General features: G+C 54.3%; 1 protein-coding gene across 6 annotated transcripts in view; it reads left to right on the top strand.

The window, feature by feature from the left end:
• MAD1L1 (mitotic arrest deficient 1 like 1) overlaps window positions 1-16,643 on the top strand; it is a 336,658-nt gene that overhangs the window by 164,445 nt on the left and 155,570 nt on the right. For 5 of the 6 annotated variants that reach the window (XM_034669697.1, XM_034669696.1, XM_034669698.1 and 2 more), the window contains one exon: window positions 7,520-7,660. In XM_034669697.1, the coding sequence (XP_034525588.1) occupies window positions 7,520-7,660 (141 nt within the window). Of the gene's footprint in view, window positions 1-1,655; window positions 1,803-7,519; window positions 7,661-16,643 lie in introns of those variants that run through there. The other variant, XM_019804704.2, reaches the window with a different exon arrangement.

Below are 16,643 nucleotides of genomic sequence, written 5' to 3'. Positions count from 1 at the left end.
TTTCTGTTTCCAATTTCATTGATTTCTGTTCTGATTTTTATTACTTCTTTTCGTTTGCTTACTTAGGCTTACATTGCTCTTCTTTCTTCAGTTTTCTAAGATGGGCGCTTAGAGGATTGATTTTAGATGTCTTTCCTAAAATACGCATTCAGTGCTGCATGTCCCCTCCAAGCCCTGCTGCATATTGTTTTAAGTTTCATTTCATTTAGTTAAAAATACTGTTCTGTTTCTCTTAAGAATTCTGTGACCCACGTGTTATTTAGAAGTGTTGTTTAATCTCTAAATAGTTTGGGATTTTCCAGCTCTCTTTCTTTCTTTCTTTTTTTTTTTAAAGATTTTATTTATTTATTTGACAGAGAGAGACAGCCAGTGAGAGAGGGAACACAAGCAGGGCGAGTGGGAGAGGAAGAAGCAGGCTCCCAGCGGAGGAGCCTGATGTGGGGCTTGATCCCAGAACGCCGGGATCCCGCCCTGAGCCGAAGGCAGATGCTTAACGACTGTGCCACCCAGGCACGCCTCCAGCTCTCTTTCTGTTAGTGACTTCCGTTTTAATTCTGGAGTGCTCTGAAAGCTTACTCAGTATGATTTCTGTCTGTGTAAGTGCGTTCAGGTGTGTTTTATGGCCCAGAATGTGGTCTGTCTTGGTGAATGTTCCATGCGAGCCGGAGAAGCATGTGTGTCCTACTGTTGGCAGGTGAAGTATTTTGTCAGTGTCAGTTAGATCCAGCTGATTGATGGTGCTGTTTGGTGCTACTATGTCCTTACCGATTTTCTGCCTGCTGGATCTGTCAATTACTGATAGAGGGTGTAGAAGTCTCCAGCTACACCGGGAGATACGTCTGTTGCTCCTTGCAGCTTTATCAGTTTGCCTCACATATGTTGACGCGCTCTTGTGAGGTCCATATGTGTTTAGGATTGGTGTGTCTTTTTGGGAATATTGACCCCTTTATCATTATGTCATAGCCCTCTTATCTCTGGTAGGTGTTTCTCTTTCCTGAGGTCTGCTTTGCCTGAGATTAATAAAGCTACCCTGTCTGCTTCACTGCTTTTTGATGGAGGCTAGCACGAGGTATCTTTCTCTACCCCTTAACTTTTACATCTGTCTCTGTTTATATTTGTAAAGTAGGTTTTTATAGACACGTAATTGGATTTTTTTTTTTAACCCCATGTTGACAGTATGTTTCAGTTGGCGAGTTTCAGTCATTCACCATGATCCCTATCTCGTTCGGCATCTGGGATGTTTGTTGGTGTTTTCTGTGTGGACTCTTGTTCTTTGGCTCTTTTTCACTCTTCCCTATTGATCTGCCTTGTTTGGTTTAAATGAGCATTTTATAGGACTCCATTTTTTTCTTTTTCTCTGTTAACGCACGAATTATACTTCTTAAGTAATGCGTCATCACAGTTGGCCTAGAGTGTGCGGTTGTACCCTGGTCCGAGTCCACTTTGAAGTAGGGCTCTCCCTCTTCCCAGGGCGTGCAGATGCCTAACTCCAGTGCCCCTGGCCCTCCCTCTCTGCCTTATGACCACACGGCCACTCACATACCTCCCTCCTGCGGCACTGCGGCCCCGTCCCTGTGAGCGTCTTCTGTTAGAGCAGAGCAGACTGAGGAGGTGACACACTGCACTTGGCTGTCACTTCCCCTTCCCTGAAGCTCACACTTCCTTAATGTAGACCTGTCTTCTGACTGCTACCGATTGCTTCTCTCTGGAGAATGCTCCCGCGTGTTGTTTTTGTCTGAGGATGTCTGTATTTTCCCTTCACTCCTGAAGGGTGGTTTCACCTGATGCAGAGCTCCATGCTGGTGGGTTTTTCTCTCAGTGCTTAGACGTTTTGTTCCCTCTTGCTCTCACGTGCTGTTTCACTTCATTGGAGTTTCTCTGTCTTTGGTTTCCTGAGGTTTGAACAGGAGATGCCAAGGTGTAGATTCTTTGGTATTGATCTTGCTTGAGGTTCTCTGAGCTCCCTGGATCTGGGGGTTTGAAAAATCTCCCGCGATAGCAAAGTCTTTGCTCTGCTCCTGGTGTCTCGGTGAGGCTCCTACCCCTTATTCTGAGATGCTCCGCTTTTCTCTTTATTTCTCTCTTTGCACCTTAGTTTGGGAAGTTCCTATTGCCACATCGCTGTGTCTTTGTTTACTGTGGCTGTTTTATGCCCCTGTTTTCATCCTTATGCTCTGTGCCTGTGTGGTTTTATTCTTTTTCTTATTTTTGCGTTGACTGGTTGGCTTGTTAGTTTTCAGTTTTCAGGGTCTATAATATAGACACTAAAGTTATAGACTTCCTGCTAGATTCTTTCCTCTTGCACTGTTTTTCTCTCTCCTGTTTTTCTCTGTTTCTCCTCTTTTAGAGGTTCTCGTGCTTATTTAATGTAGTGGGTGCTTAATGATATCTTCATCCTTTCTGGAACAGCTTAAGGCCCCAGGCCTCCCTTTAATGCTTTTATTATATTTTATATTAGTTCTTTTTTCCCTGAATTTCTGTTTCTAATTTGTACATCAGTGGATGGTACCTCCACGTCACAAAGTTGAGAAGTATGAACAGGTGCACAGTGAGAAGCACACCTCTACCTGCCCTATCCTGCTCACCCACCTGGAGGCAGCCGGGGGTCTGGTTGAGCTTCCGAGAGTGTGTATGTGCAGACGTGCATGGGTGTGCGCAGACGTGTGTGGGTGTGCACGTGCATGTGTGCTGTATGCGTGCATCTCCTCCCCCACCTGCTCGCGGCCTTTAGCGTCTTGTAGCTTTGTAAGTACCCAGTGCCTGTCACTGCGCATTGCTTCTTGGTAGGCCAGGAGCTGCGTTCATCTGCCCTGTCCCACCCTGTGAGTCAGGCACCTTGGGATCTCCCAGTCACGTTTGCCTGGGTTGGGACACGGTGTGAGTCCGTTGCTCATTTTCCTTTCCTGTTTCTCAGTCTTGCTTCTGTGACCCCTTGCCTTAGTCCTGGAATACGTCTTGTGTGCTGTCCTCTGGGGAAGTCGTTGCTGGGGAACGGTCCTCCACCCCCCGCCTCCGACTCTCTGTCACCACAAACGCGCGTGTCTTAACTACCCTTCCTGTGGCCAGCCTGCTGGGGGCCGCAACCGTGTGCACGCACTCTGGAAGGTCTGCGGGCTTCTGCATCTGAGTGTGGGCGCTTTTCATCACTTCTGGAAGTTTCTCAACCATTGTGTCCTTCCTTGATTGTTGCCTTCCTATCCTTTCTCCCTAATTTTGATAGAAAACCTTCCCTCCCCTGTTCTGCCTTGGCCGTCAGCCACTGGCTCCCATTTTCTCTTTGTCCTTTGTTCTTTCTGGCTTGTTCCTTGGATTTCTCTTCCAGAGCACCGAGTCTCTCTTCAGCCACAGCTGAATTGCTGTTCTACTTAGTTAAGTTTTTAAATTGTTCTTTTACCTTGTTGTGCTTCATTTAGTCTGCTTTTTGTTTTTATTTTAAATTTGCTTATTTCTTTGATGTATTGTTTCTCACTGATAATTTAAATCCCTTTCTTTATTGTTTTAAACATACCATGCCTACCTCCTATTCTGCTTTCGATGATTCTGTTACCTGATACTGTGGGTTTGTGTTTGCAGGTCTGTTTTCGTTTGTATTCTGTGATCTTTTTTTTTTTTTTTTTTTTTTTTTTTTTTACTATGACCTTGTGATCCTTAGAACTTTCTCTCTGGAACTTGTTTGATGCCTAGAGCAAGGTTCTGCTTTTCTAGCCAGGATCTCTGCTTGCTCCTGCCATGTGCCTGTGCGCTCCTGCGGTCACTTGCTGGTGTGTGTATGAGCGTGTCCCACTGTTTGTTTTGTTCTAAAGATTGCCCTCTGCGGATACTAACATTTTTGGTCCTGCTTCTTGCTCTGATCTCCCACCCAGTTCAGGCACCATGTGTTTTGCTTCTCCCCTGCATGAGGGGCTGATTCTGTTCCACCCCAGGGAGCCTGCTCTGGGCTCCAGGGCTGGCTGCTTCCTCTGGACTCAGGAAGAGACTGGGGGGTTTAGAGTCCGTTTACGTGGTGGGGGGCACGTGTGAAGGACCACGTTTGTTAGGACCGTGTGCTGGTGTACTTTTGTGTGTGGGAGCCCGTGGAGTAGGGCGACCCTGTCCTCTGGGAACTTGGGAGTGCACAGCACATCTGGGCACTGGTCGGGGTGATCTTGCTGGCTATGAGAGTGGCACGTCAGCTTTGGCCTCTGTCCCTGCCGTGGCTTGGCAGCACCTGAGGAGACAGAGTCTCTGACCCTGTGAGCCAGACTTTGTCGTGCCTGCAGCTGCTGGCTGGTTTGCTTACATGCCCAGCACACGCTGGGGGTGAATGGGTGGCGTGGAGCCTTTGCAGGGCTGTCGCACGAGTAGAGCTGTCCTTGTGGTGGTGGCAGGATTGGCGAGCCCACCCGTGTCCCGAGTGCAGCCTTCTCCCTTCTGGGGCTCCCAGCACCTGCTGGCCCCCCACATCGGGCCAGCGCCTGTCCTCCCTGTGACACTTTGGACGAACAACCTGGCACCTGTGCGCCTCAGCTTCCTTCCTGGAAGACCATGGCCTGGACTTGATGGTCGTTCTTTCCCAGGGTCAGGATTGGCTCCCCACCGCTACTCAGCACTGCTGAGACACTCCATCCTGTCGTTTCCACGGAAGGAAGCATTGGCTTGTCCAGAACCCCTCATCTCTGCCCTCCTCGGACTCTGGGCCCCTATGGGGCGTATTTCAGAGCTTCCAGAGGACTCCTGTCCCTGGTACCGATCTGCCTGAAGAGCTCAGCGCCGGTCAGGGAGATGGGCAGGGTCGTGAGCTGTCGGTCCTGTCCGCCCTAGGCCAGGAGGCTCCATCTGCAGGACGGAGGGGTGCTGTCTCCCAGCAGTCCGGCTTCTTGGGGCCTGGGGGCAGGAGGGCCAGGGAATGTTACCCCAGACGTGAGGTTGTCCGGGCCCACGTGCTTGTTCACAGACGGCTGGGGCTGGCAAGTGTGCAGTAGGGTCCCAGGCACCGCCGTGGCTCTGCGGCTCCCCTGGGTGGTGGCCCGCCGCCCCTGCTTGTCTCTGCGCGGGTGCACCTGCCGGCATCCGTGCGGAGCTGCCCTTGGTCCTGTGGCGAGCAGCTGTGCCGGCCTGCACAAGGACGGCTCCGTGCCAAGGAGAGGCGCTTGGCGGGAATCGGCCTCTTGGTCGTACTCGGGGCACATCTCTGTGGCTTCTGCGGCACAGACCATCCCTGTTTGTTGAGGGATTAATCGCCAGCACTTGCTCCAGTGGAAATGAAGCAAATTTCACCAGAAGTGCAATCGCTCATTAAAAAGTCATGATCACATCAACCCCGCACATTTCTCGGTCTTTCACCGGTAACGACAGAGCAGCTGCTTGAACGCACACGAACGACAACTTGCCAGTTCACGGGCTCGTCCTCGCCAGCCGCGGCTCACCTGGAGCTGTGATGGAGGAGCCGCGCGCCGTGGGGATTGATGGGTCTGTCGAGAAGACGACTGCAGCTTGTTCATGAAGGGAAGCCCCCACCCTCGCCCTCCGGGGCGCCGGCGCTCTGGTCGCTCCAACTGTAAAGTCAATACCAAGACAGAGGATTCCAATAAAATGAGGACACTCGATAAACCTTCCTGTGGAAACAGATTTCCCACGGACGTGCAACCAGTTCCAGGTGGATTTGTAATGTTGGTTTCTCACTTATTGGATTTCTTGTCATCAGCTAATTGTGGAGTCCACGCCAGAGTGATGAACGGGTCCGAGGCCTGTGAGCTCTGCCCTTCGTCCGGTCCCACCCAAGAAGGAGGGCCTCTCCCACTGAGAGAACACGAAATCGAGGCCTCTTTTGGGGCCGTGAATGTGCCTTTGAGCCCGTGCTGGTATGGACTGTCCTGGACGGGTAGGGACCGTGAGGGAGCGGGGCCATGCCAGGGCTGGTGCAGATCACCTGCGACCCTGTGGAGGTCTGTTTGCTGACTTGGATGAGACCACTGGGCCTCACTTGCGGGGCAGTGCACTGTTGCAGCGTCCGTGACTGCATTGATCCTCACATCCATCCTTTGAGACGGTCAGATCACCCCACTAATCCGGGAACTGAGGGTGGGGGTGAGTGCTCTGGGCTCGGGTGCCCAGTTAGCCTGGGGCAGCGTTGGGACAAACCCGTCCCAGGCAGAGGCCGTGGAGCTGCGTGTCCCGCACTCTAGCAGCATCAACCTCTCTGGGCGCCTGTGTGTGAAACAGACTCTCAGGCCCCATCAGGCTGCTGAGACTGAGCTGACATCCCACCAACTCCCCAGAATGTTTGGGTGCATGAGGGTATGAGACGCTGCTGAGACTGAGCTGACGCCCCGCAAGCCCCCCAGAATGTTTGGGTGCATGAGGGTATGGGACGCATGCTCAGAGCCCCTGGCTCCCCACACGATGACTTGATTTTCTCCATGTGGCCTTCCCTGGGTGACAGCACGTAGGCAAAACATGGGGCAGGAGGGCAGGTGCCAGCCCCCAGCTCAGGCTGGGGATCTGTGAAGGCTGAGGAAGAATCCAGGCCCACTGTTAGGGAGTGAGAAAGGGCTGTGGGTGGCCCACAGGGCAGACAGCAGCTCTTTTCCCGGCACGGGTGCCCTTTACACAGGCCCTCTGGAGCCGCTCAGTTGCTGGACCCAGGGACCTTGGATCCCTGCAGCCTTTCCTGGTTGGCCTCCAGAAGGTTGTCTCCCTCCACAAACATCTGAGGAAGGGATCTAACAGTCCTGGGCAGGAGAAGCCATCTGCCTCTCCCAGGGTCCCTGACTCTGGCTTAGTCAGCCTTTACAGGTGTTTCTGGCAGGGTTGGCAGGGTACCACTGAGCAGTGGCTTCTCTGTGGCTTAGTCCTGACGCTGTGTGACTGGTACATCCTTCCACAAAACCTGGGTGTGTCTTTGCATGGCTGGTGCGTGGTGATGCATCTGTGGCCTGGGGTTGTGGCCCCAGGCATTCCATGAGCTCTGTGGGGAGACAGGGAATTCGCCGAGGCCCGAGCTGTTAAGCAGGGAGTCTGGGGCAGTTCAGAGTCTGGGAGGATGGAAGGCTCACTCTAGTTCTCCCACCCGGACGCCCGCTACTTAGATGAATCTCTCCAGACCGCTGCGTGGAACCTCGCTCGGAGTGTTCCTGGCTCAGAGGCCAGGTCAGAAGTCATGGGAGGCAGGGTATTCAAACCTCCTTCCTGGCCTGGCCCTGCCAGTGTGTTCCTGGGACCGTTCCTGGAGTTTGGTAGGGCCTGGCACTGGCTGGAATGGGGTAGAGTGCTTCTGCACAGCTGGGAGTCAGCGGGCTCAGGGAGGGGTCTCTGGCCGCTGCAGGTCTCCACATACCGTGCAGCTCAAGGCCAGGCTGTCATGCGGAGTGCTTCAATCAGGGCTGGACCCTGGGCGCGCTCAGGCTGCTGGTTCAGAGCAGCTCGCGGCCCTATGGTGGCCTGGCTGGCGTCAGGCCATTGTGAATCCCAACACTACTGAGCTCTTTGAGGAACCGTGTGAGGCCACCCCAGCCTGACTGTGTGCCCTCTGTGCCCACAGGAGCGGGACGGAATGCGCGCCATCCTGGGTTCCTACGACAGCGAGCTGACCGCGGCCGAGTACTCGCCCCAGCTGACACGTCGCATGCGTGAGGCCGAGGACATGGTGCAGAAGGTGCACGCACACAGCTCAGAGATGGAGGTGAGTGTGCAGGCGGGCGCAAGGCCATCCACCCGCCTGTCTTCGCGTGCTGGCTCCGCGCTCTGACCTGGTGGCCCGGGAGAGGAGGGCCCGCCGAGGGGCTGCTGCTGGTACTGTCATCGCAGGCAGACCCTCCGTTCTGATTTGAAAGGTTAGCTCCAGCTGCACCGAGCAAGTCATCATAAATATAAGTGCATTAATAGCCATTTTATTACAACACATTTGGCTCCACATGAAACATTAATGAAGAGAGATTTGCAGGGAAGGCTCCCTGACACCTTCAGTCATCCCTGGCATTTTTTACATTGAGAGATTCCTCCTGTGTGTGCGCACCCAGTGTGCCCTAATCAGTTAATTACGAGGCTGACAGTTCTCGCACCTCCGGTGACATCTGTTTGTCTGCCGAGGGGCTGCCGGCGTGGTTACCCCGTCTTACCTTGCTGCGCCTGCACGTCTGGCCCACAGACCTGAGGCTCCCAGCACGGGCTCACCCCTCCCCCCGACGGGTTTGAGGCAACACGAGATGCAGAGGCTTCTGGCGGACAGACGGGCACGAGCTTTGTCTCAGCTCCCTCCACAGGCCCCCACTCTCCTCCTGTCTTCCCCTCCTGGAGCCCTGCCTGCTTGCTCAGGACCGGCCAAGTTTCAGCTGAGAAAGTCCCTAACTCCCTTCTCCCGCATCTGTGGTCAGCAGCGTAGCAGGGCATCGCCCAGCCTTCCCATCCCCCCCCCCCCCCCCGGCCNCGGACAGGTGGGCGATGCCCAGGCTCAGCTGGCCTCACCAACATGACCATCTGTTCCTCTCTGTCCTGGTCACTGTCCTTTTCCTTCTGGATGTGGGCACGGATGGACCCCTCCAGAAGCAGGCCAGCCCCTGGCTGCTTTCCTGCCCTCTTCCCAGGCCAGACTGACCCAGATCTGTACTGGGATAGAGACTCCCCAGTGCGTAACTCCTGCTCCCTGAGATCCCGTCTTTGGGGCCGGGCGCTGACCCTGAGACACGCCTCAGAGCCCTGGACACTGGCTCAGCTCACTCTCCTGGCTGCTGGAGGAGAGGCCCTGGTCCTCCCAGCAAAGCCATCCTGGCCATCTGGTGCTTCCCCACATGCCCTCCACACCCCGTTGGACACAACAGGCTCTGTTAGCCTCCACAAGAGTCCTCCCAGGCCCACGCTGCTGTCTTCAGGGACGACCAAGCATAGGGAGACTGGCAGCCAGGCATCCTGGGTCACGCCCACCGGTCACCGTCCCCTGGTCTTTCTGGAACATCAGCAAGCAGGTGAAGAGAAGCTTACTGCCCTCAGGTGTTACTGATCAGCACCCTGGGCATCGGGCCTGGACCCGGTCCAGTCCTGCTCAGAGACCTGGGTCCACCCCGTCGAGAGCTGTGCACCTCCCGGCCCCCACCAGGTGGCAGCAGACAAAGCCATGGGTCCTGCTCCTGTGTCCAGGCCTTGGGTGGGGACAGGCGGGGTCTCCTCAGCCTCTGTTCCTTCTCTCATGGATGCGACCCCCTCTGGTCTCCCTGTAGCCCTCTCTTGGAATCTGTGCTGGGAGGAGGGTGTCCTCCCCAGGAGGCAGAGAGGCGGCTGTCCGGCACATGTCGTGGGGGTGGTGTGGGGTGCAGTGAGGACGAGGGGTCCCAGGGTGGGGCGGCATGCGAGGTCCACAGAGCTCCTTCTGCCGGAAGACCGTGTGCATGACAAGCTCAGTTCTGTGCTGGCCGCTGCTGGAGCTGAGGTGCCTCTGCTCTCGGTTGTTCGTGGGATCAGGACACGGCGTGCAGTGTGAGGGGACCTGTGGGGAGCCCTGCCTCGTCCACTTCCGGGGACGTCCATCATCCTCGCAGAAGGCCACATTGCTCACACTGTCCCACGCCGTCTAGTCTAGTCTGGCTGGTTCTCTGGCAGCCCGAACAGAGGCAGTCCTCAGGGACGGCTCCTGAACGCTTGGTGATGTCACAGAAGTGCTCCGGAAGCACGTACATAGCAAATGGTCTCTCTCTAGTTTGTGAAGGATGATAGTGTTTTAGACAGAAGTACGGTGCAGAAGGGTGGAGAAGGTGGGAACGCACAGCGTATCCCCTGTGTTCCTGTGCATTACAGCCGCAGTCCCGTCAGTGGTGCAGAGACCGGGCTCCCTCCGTGGGCCCCACGAGGTCATCAGTCTGCTCCGCAAGTGGCCATTCTCACGTGGGCCCTGCGGTGGCTCCGTCAGCATCTTGGAGAGCGTGCAGCTCTTAAAGGGAAGGGAAAGGGGAAGGGCCCACTTTGTGTCAAGACCTTCTCTCTTGCCTGGCAGCACCTGGGTTCTCCTGCAGCCCTGGGACCACCCGCTTCCCCTGTGGGAGGTCGCTGCCCGCCGACGCCCCGGGAGCTGCTTGCCATCCAGGAGGAGGTCCGAGTCAGGGAGAAGGAGGCCCCAACTTTAGGAAGTAAGCCCATTGCAACGAGAAGGAAGGGATTTGTCAGGGGTCGGGGGTGGGTCTCGGGTTCAGGAAAGTGTTGGGGCGAGCTCGTGGCTGAAGTGGGTGTGAAGGTGGCTGTGCCCGCTGTGCCCAGAGCAACAGCACCAGGATCAGCCCGCCCAGTGATGCCGGCAGTAAGAGGTGGGGGCGCCGTGTGGCAGCTGGCGACGAACAGCCCTGCCCCTCCCACTGCCACTTTCTGTGACACGCCTCAGTCTTCTGACTGAGGATGGGTGGGTGTCTTGTCGTATTGCCCCCCTCCCCCCGGCCCCGTGAGGGTGGGCCCATCCCCAGCCACTGTGTTGACGTTCTCTGCAGAGCAGGGGGAGGAGAGCACCTGGAGGCATTTCGGTGTGCACGGTTCAGGCTGGGCGGGGGACCTGGCTCGGGCTGGAGATGCAGTACCCCCCCACCCCCCCGNTGTCAGCGAGCGGGAGTTTCGATGCACAGGTTCTCGGGAGCTGGTGGGGCCAGGAGAGAAGGAACATGGTGCCACCCTGGTGGGCCCGTGTGGCTGCGGGCTGTGAGGTGGGGTCTCCCGGGGCCGGGACCCTTGGGGACATCCAGTGGGCAGCAGTAGAGCCTGCCTTTTTTTAAAAGATTTTGTTTATTTATTCGACAGAGATAGAGACAGCCAGCGAGAGAGGGAACANAGGGAACACAAGCAGGGGGAGTGGGAGAGGAAGAAGCAGGCTCACAGTAGAGGAGCCTGATGCGGGGCTTGATCCCATAACGCCAGGATCACGCCCTGAGCCGAAGGCAGACACTTAACCGCTGTGCCACCCAGGCGCCCCGAGCCTGCCTTTTAGATGGAATACCAGAACCCAGACACGGGCCTGGCAGAGCTGAGTCCTGCACACGGGGTGTCCCCGTTGTTGGACGGAGGGTCGGCAGGCATGTGAGGGTGCAGGGGGGTTCACTCTGTTCACACGGGCTCACGGAGCCCCTGGCTTTGTGGCAGCCTGGGGAGCCCAGCCCCACCCTCCCTCCTCCCATCTCCAGCCTGCCCTTTCTGGGGGACAGCCCTTTAGAGGTCCAGACCATCTGTGGGGCAGCTCTGAAGCTGGGGTCTCTGAAGCCCGTTTTACCCCTTCTCTCAGCTTTGGGGCTGCATTCCAGACAGGAGCCCTGAGCCTCTCCCTGCTGAGGGTCCTCGGTGGCTGCTGCTCGGGCCTGCCTGGCCAGGGGCCCTGGCCTCGGCTCTGCCTGCCTGCTTCGTGACCCTCGGCGGGCAGCCAGCCCTGGGAGAGACCTGCAGCTCAGTTCGTCCGGCTTGGGCAGGGGCAGCTCGCTGGTCCAGGGGGCAGGTGCGGGGACCCCAGCTTGGACCCCACCCTGCAGGTCACAGAGGCCACCTGCTGACCCCGGGCCCTGTAGGCCATGGGGTGCTGCTCTCCAGGGCTTGGGGCAGGTTTTCCTATTCTTGCTTATTAAACACCAGTGTTTTATGTATTAGGAGCTCAAGAGCTTTAAACGCTGCTCCAAAGGGCCTGCCAGAAGTTTATGGGTTGAGCATCATGTACTGACACATGGTAAAAAGTCATGTCGCTTCGTAGAACCTGGTTGTTAAGGTTCCTTCGTGTCTCCTGGACAAGACCTCTGTCACTGCACGAATGGCGCCCACCACTCGGGGGAGCGCACGCGGGCTCCGGATGAGCAGCTGTGCTCCGAGTGCTCACGGGCGACTCCCCAGAGTCGCCTGTTTTGTTCAACTGCCTTAAGGAGCCGCGGGGAGCCACGAAGTGCATGCAGGGAGAACACCCCCACAGCCCTCGGGGTCTGATTACAGAGGCGGATTAACTCTCCACAGCTCCCCCGTCCGCCTGATGGATTGCCTGTCTAGAAGGCAGGGTCCAGGGGGACAGAGGGAGAGAACATTACCGTGCTGGAGCTCAGGGTATGCCCAATGGGTGTCGGCTGTGCGCGTCTCTGCCTCTCCCTCCCCACCTGCTGCTCCCTCCTTTCGTTTCCTTCCTTGTTTTGTGTTCTGCCTTTATGTCTGCCCTGTATGTCTTCTCCCTCGCTCCTCCCCCTCTCCGCAATAGCTTCCCTCTCCCCCGCCCCTCACCCCGAGCTCCTGTGTCTTCTCATTTGGGTTGGCAGGTTGGCCTTGCCCATAAGGGCCAGACAGTACATTCTATGGGCTGTGCAGCCACATGCTCAGCTCTGTGGTTGTGGCCTCTGGAAAGCAGCTTTGGGCCATCTGTGAATGGTGGGTATTGCCACGTGCCAATAAAACTTTATTGACAAAACAGGTTGGGGGATCTGGGTTTGGGTGCTGGCGGTCGTTATGAGACACCTGTGCCAACCCCACGCTTCCTGGGACCCTCAGCATGCTGCTGCTTGTGTGAAGCCAGCACGACCGTGGGGGCCCCTGGGCCAGGTTGGCAGGTGCCCTCAGGCAGGTGCAGGGAGGGAGCTGCTCCAGGGGACCTATGTGTTCACCGATGGGGAGGGCCAGGGGGTGGGCACGCGGGGTCCTGGGAGCTTGACAGCCTCCCCTGCTCCTTCCGAGCTGCTGCATTTCGCGCCTTCGGCTTAATCAGGTAGCTCTAACATGGAGCACGTTCCGAGCCCGCCAGACACGTTTCAGTGGATCAAACCGGAAGTGCTGAGATGGGGAGAATCCCAGTAGCCTGTCCCTGGTGAAGTTTGTGCCGCTTTGCATGGATTTTATTTATTCCACTTAATAAAGTGGCTGCCGAAGTTGGTAGCCTAAGTCATGAACCTTCCTCTGTCGACAGAGCTATAAATATGCAGCTCATGCCACCTTGATTCCACATATCAGCCTGATTTGTTTTTCTAATTTATTTAATTAAAACAGATTATGGTGCTGCTGGCTTCACAAAGGTAATGTGGAAAATCTCAATTTCAGATTACTTCTGCAAGGGCCCGATGACAGTGCTCGCGCCCTCCTGCCCTGGCTGGGGGTGGTTTGGCTTCCGGAGGAGCCCCGGGTAATTCAGCAGGTCCAGGGTCCGCTTTTCTTACTTAGGAAAGTATCTGCTTGCTCTCCTTGCGCAAAGAACTTGGGGTCACTGTCCTGTGAAAAAACACAGAGTGAAAACATTGAAAAACCTGCAGACAGTGTGAAAAGACGGGCACTGTATTAAAGACAAGAGGAGACGAGCAGGGGTCAGTGAGACGAGCCGGGCTTGCGGAACCCTCCGTGCGGAGCGAGCTCCGAGGGCGCAGGCGGGGAGACGATGTCGGGTGGAGGCTCCAGCTCCCGTGCTCAGGGCAGAGGCAGGAGGTGGGGGTGCAGGGCTGGTGGCGGGCTCTGTGCGGGACACCTCAGCGGAGCCCTGGCCTCTGGGATTGGGCATTGGCCCCCCCGCCCCCTGGGAGAAGAGTGGACACTAGGCTTGCAGAGCCAGCACCGCTGCTGCGCTGAGGCGTGACGGGCCAATACAGATCACATACGTCCAGGGCTGCAGTGTGCTGTTTGGGTGTCCGTGCATGCAGGGCAGTGACCACCACAGGCCAGTTGGTCAGCCCTGTGTCGCCGGGCCTAGCCCGGCTCTTTTCTGTAGTGACAACACTTAAGATCTGGTGTTCCAGCACGTCTCAGGCATATGGAGCAGTGTCAATGCCTATGATCGTCACCGGGCTATGCACGAGGTCCCCAGGTCTTGTTCACCTTTCACCCGGCAGCGTGTGCACGCACACCCACACCTCCCTGCCCCTCCCCGCCCCGGCCCCGGTAAGCCACACTTTTGCTGTTTCTGGGAGCTCAGCATTTTCACAGTCTGCATGGAAGTGAGGTTGTGCAGTATTTTTCTTTCTGAGTCTGTCTTAAGTATTTTCCATTTTGCATAATGTCTTCCAGGTTCATTCATCTTGTCACAAATGACCAGGGCTAATTCTTTTTTTTTTTTTTTTTTTTAAAGATTTTATTTATTTATTTGACAGAGATAGAGACAGCCAGCGAGAGAGGGAACACAAGCAGGGGGAGTGGGAGAGGAAGAAGCAGGCTCATAGCGGAGGAGCCTGACGTGGGGCTCGACCCCGCAACGCCGGGATCACGCCCTGAGCCGAAGGCAGACGCTCAACCGCTGTGCCACCCAGGCGCCCCAGGGCTAATTCTTTTTTAAAGCTAACGAATCTTCCGGTTGTGTGCATATAGCACGTTTCCTCGTCTGTCGTGTGCTGGCAGGTGTTCTGGTTGCTTCCGTGTCTTGGCTGTTGTGAACAGTCCTGTGACGAACCTGGGGGTTCAGGCACTTCTTGGAGGGAGTGATTTTATTTCCTGTTGACATACTCCCAGAAGTTGGAATACTGGAGCGTATGGGTCATACTTCTATCTGTAATTTTTGAGGAGCCCCCATAGTGTTTCCCTTGGTGGCTACGCCAGTTTGCGTCCCCACCAGCGCTGGCAGTCTGGTGTCCAGTTGAGAATACCCACCCTAACTGGTATGAGGTAAGACCTCATGTGATCCTCCTGTGAGTTTCCCTGATGACGACGGGTGCTGAGCACCTTCTCATGGACCGGTTGGCTGTCTGTATCCTTTGGGGAAATTTCTATCTTGATCCTTTGCCCACTTTTAATTGGGTGTTTGTTTTTTTGCTATTGAGTTGTGTGAGTTCCTTACGTGTATTGGATATTAACCCTTTATCTGATAGATGGTTTGCAAATATTTTCTCCATCGCCTTGCATTTTGCTGGAGGTTGGATGCAGTCCCCTGCTTCATTTTCGCTTTTGTTGCCTGTGCTTTGGGTGTCAGAATAAAAGAAATCATCACCAAGATGAACCTCAATGAGCTTTTCCCCTGTTTTCTTCTAGGATTTTTATGGTAGCAGGTCTTTATATTGAGCTGATTTTGTGTGTGTGGTGTGAGATTGGGGGTCCATTACTGTTATTCTCCATGTGGCTATCTGGTTTTCTTAACGCTGTTCCTTGAAGAGCCTGACCTTTCCCCATCGTGAATCCTTGGCATCTTTGTCGAGTATTAGTTGAATGTATACGCATGGATTTACTTCTGGGCTCCGTATTCTCTCCCATTGGTGTGCGTGTCTGTTGTTAGGCCAGTATCATGTGGGTTGATTACGACCGTTTTGTGGTAGTTTGAAATCAGGAAGTGTGATGCCTCCAGGCTTGTTCTTACTCAAGATTTCTTTAGCTACTCAGGGTCTTTTGTGGTTTTATACAAAATTTAGGATTAATTTTTCTGTTCCTATGAAAAAATTTTGGTAGGGGTTGCATTGAATCTACACTGTGCTTTGGGTAGTACGGACATTTTAACAGCATTACGTCTTCCAGTCCATAAGCATGGACTGTCTTTTTGTTTATTTGTGTCTCGTTAACGTTTCTTTCATCAGTGTCCTACAGCTTTCAGTCTACAGGTCTTTCACCTCCTTGCTTAGATCTATTTCTAAGTGTTTTATTGTTTTTTTGATGCTGTTGCCAATAGAATTGTTTTCTTTTATGGGTTGTTCATTGTTAGCGTATAGGAATGCACCTGACTTTTGCATGTTGATTCTGTATGCTGCGACAGTCTACTGAATTCACTGGTGAGTTCTAACAGTTTTCTGGTGGAGTCTTATTTCCTACATGTTAGATCATGTCATCTGCAGGGACAGTTTTACTCATTCCCTGCAGAATTGGATGCCTCTTATTTCTTTTTCTTGTCTGATTGCTCTGGCTAGGACTTCCAGTACCATGTTGCATAGGAGTGGAGAGAGTGGGCATCCTTGTCTTATTCCTGACCTCAGGGGGAGAGCTCTCAGCTTCTCACTGCTTCTCACTGCTGAGTGTGATGTGAGCTGTGGGCTTGTCCTGTGTGGTCATTATTATGGTGAAGCACTTTCCTTTGGTACCTAGGTAATTTTTATCATTAAATCATGTTGAATTGTATCAAGTGCTGTTTGTGCATCTATTGAGATGATCGTATGATTTTTATCCTACATCCTGTTAATGTGTTGCATACCATTGCTTGATTTCTGCATGTTGAACCATCTGTGCAGCCTGGGGATAAATCCCATTCAGTCATGGTGTGTGACCCTCTTTCTTCTTCTTTTTTTTTTTAAATTTATTTATTTGAGACAGAGAGTGTGCACGTGTGGAGGGGAGGGGTAGGGGGAGAGAGAGAGAGAGAGAGAACACTGAGCACACTGAGCATGGAGCCTAACACGGGGCTCAGTCCCACGACCCTGAGGTCATGACCTGAGCCAAAATCCAGAGTCAGACAGTTCAACCGACTGAGCCACTCACGTGCCCGAGTTGTGACCTTCCTAATGTGCTGTGGCACGTGGTTTTGTAGTACTTTGTCGCAGATTTCCGCATCTGTGTTCATCAGGATATTGGCCTGTGGTTTGGTTTTCTTGTAGCATCTTTGCCTGACTTTGGCATCAGGCTAATGATGCTGGCCTAGTAAGATGAGTTTGGAATTGATTCTTTCTGATTTTTGGGGAGGATTTTGAGAAGAATTGTTAATAATTCTTCTTTAAATGTTGGGTAGAATTCACTGGTGAAACCAACTGGTCCTGGGCCCTTCTTTGTTGGGAGATTTTTATTAC

The sequence above is a fragment of the Ailuropoda melanoleuca genome, chromosome 10 (genome assembly GCF_002007445.2).
Source record: "Ailuropoda melanoleuca isolate Jingjing chromosome 10, ASM200744v2, whole genome shotgun sequence".
Lineage (NCBI taxonomy): Eukaryota > Metazoa > Chordata > Mammalia > Carnivora > Ursidae > Ailuropoda > Ailuropoda melanoleuca.
This window is presented reverse-complemented; position numbering and strand designations above follow the sequence as displayed.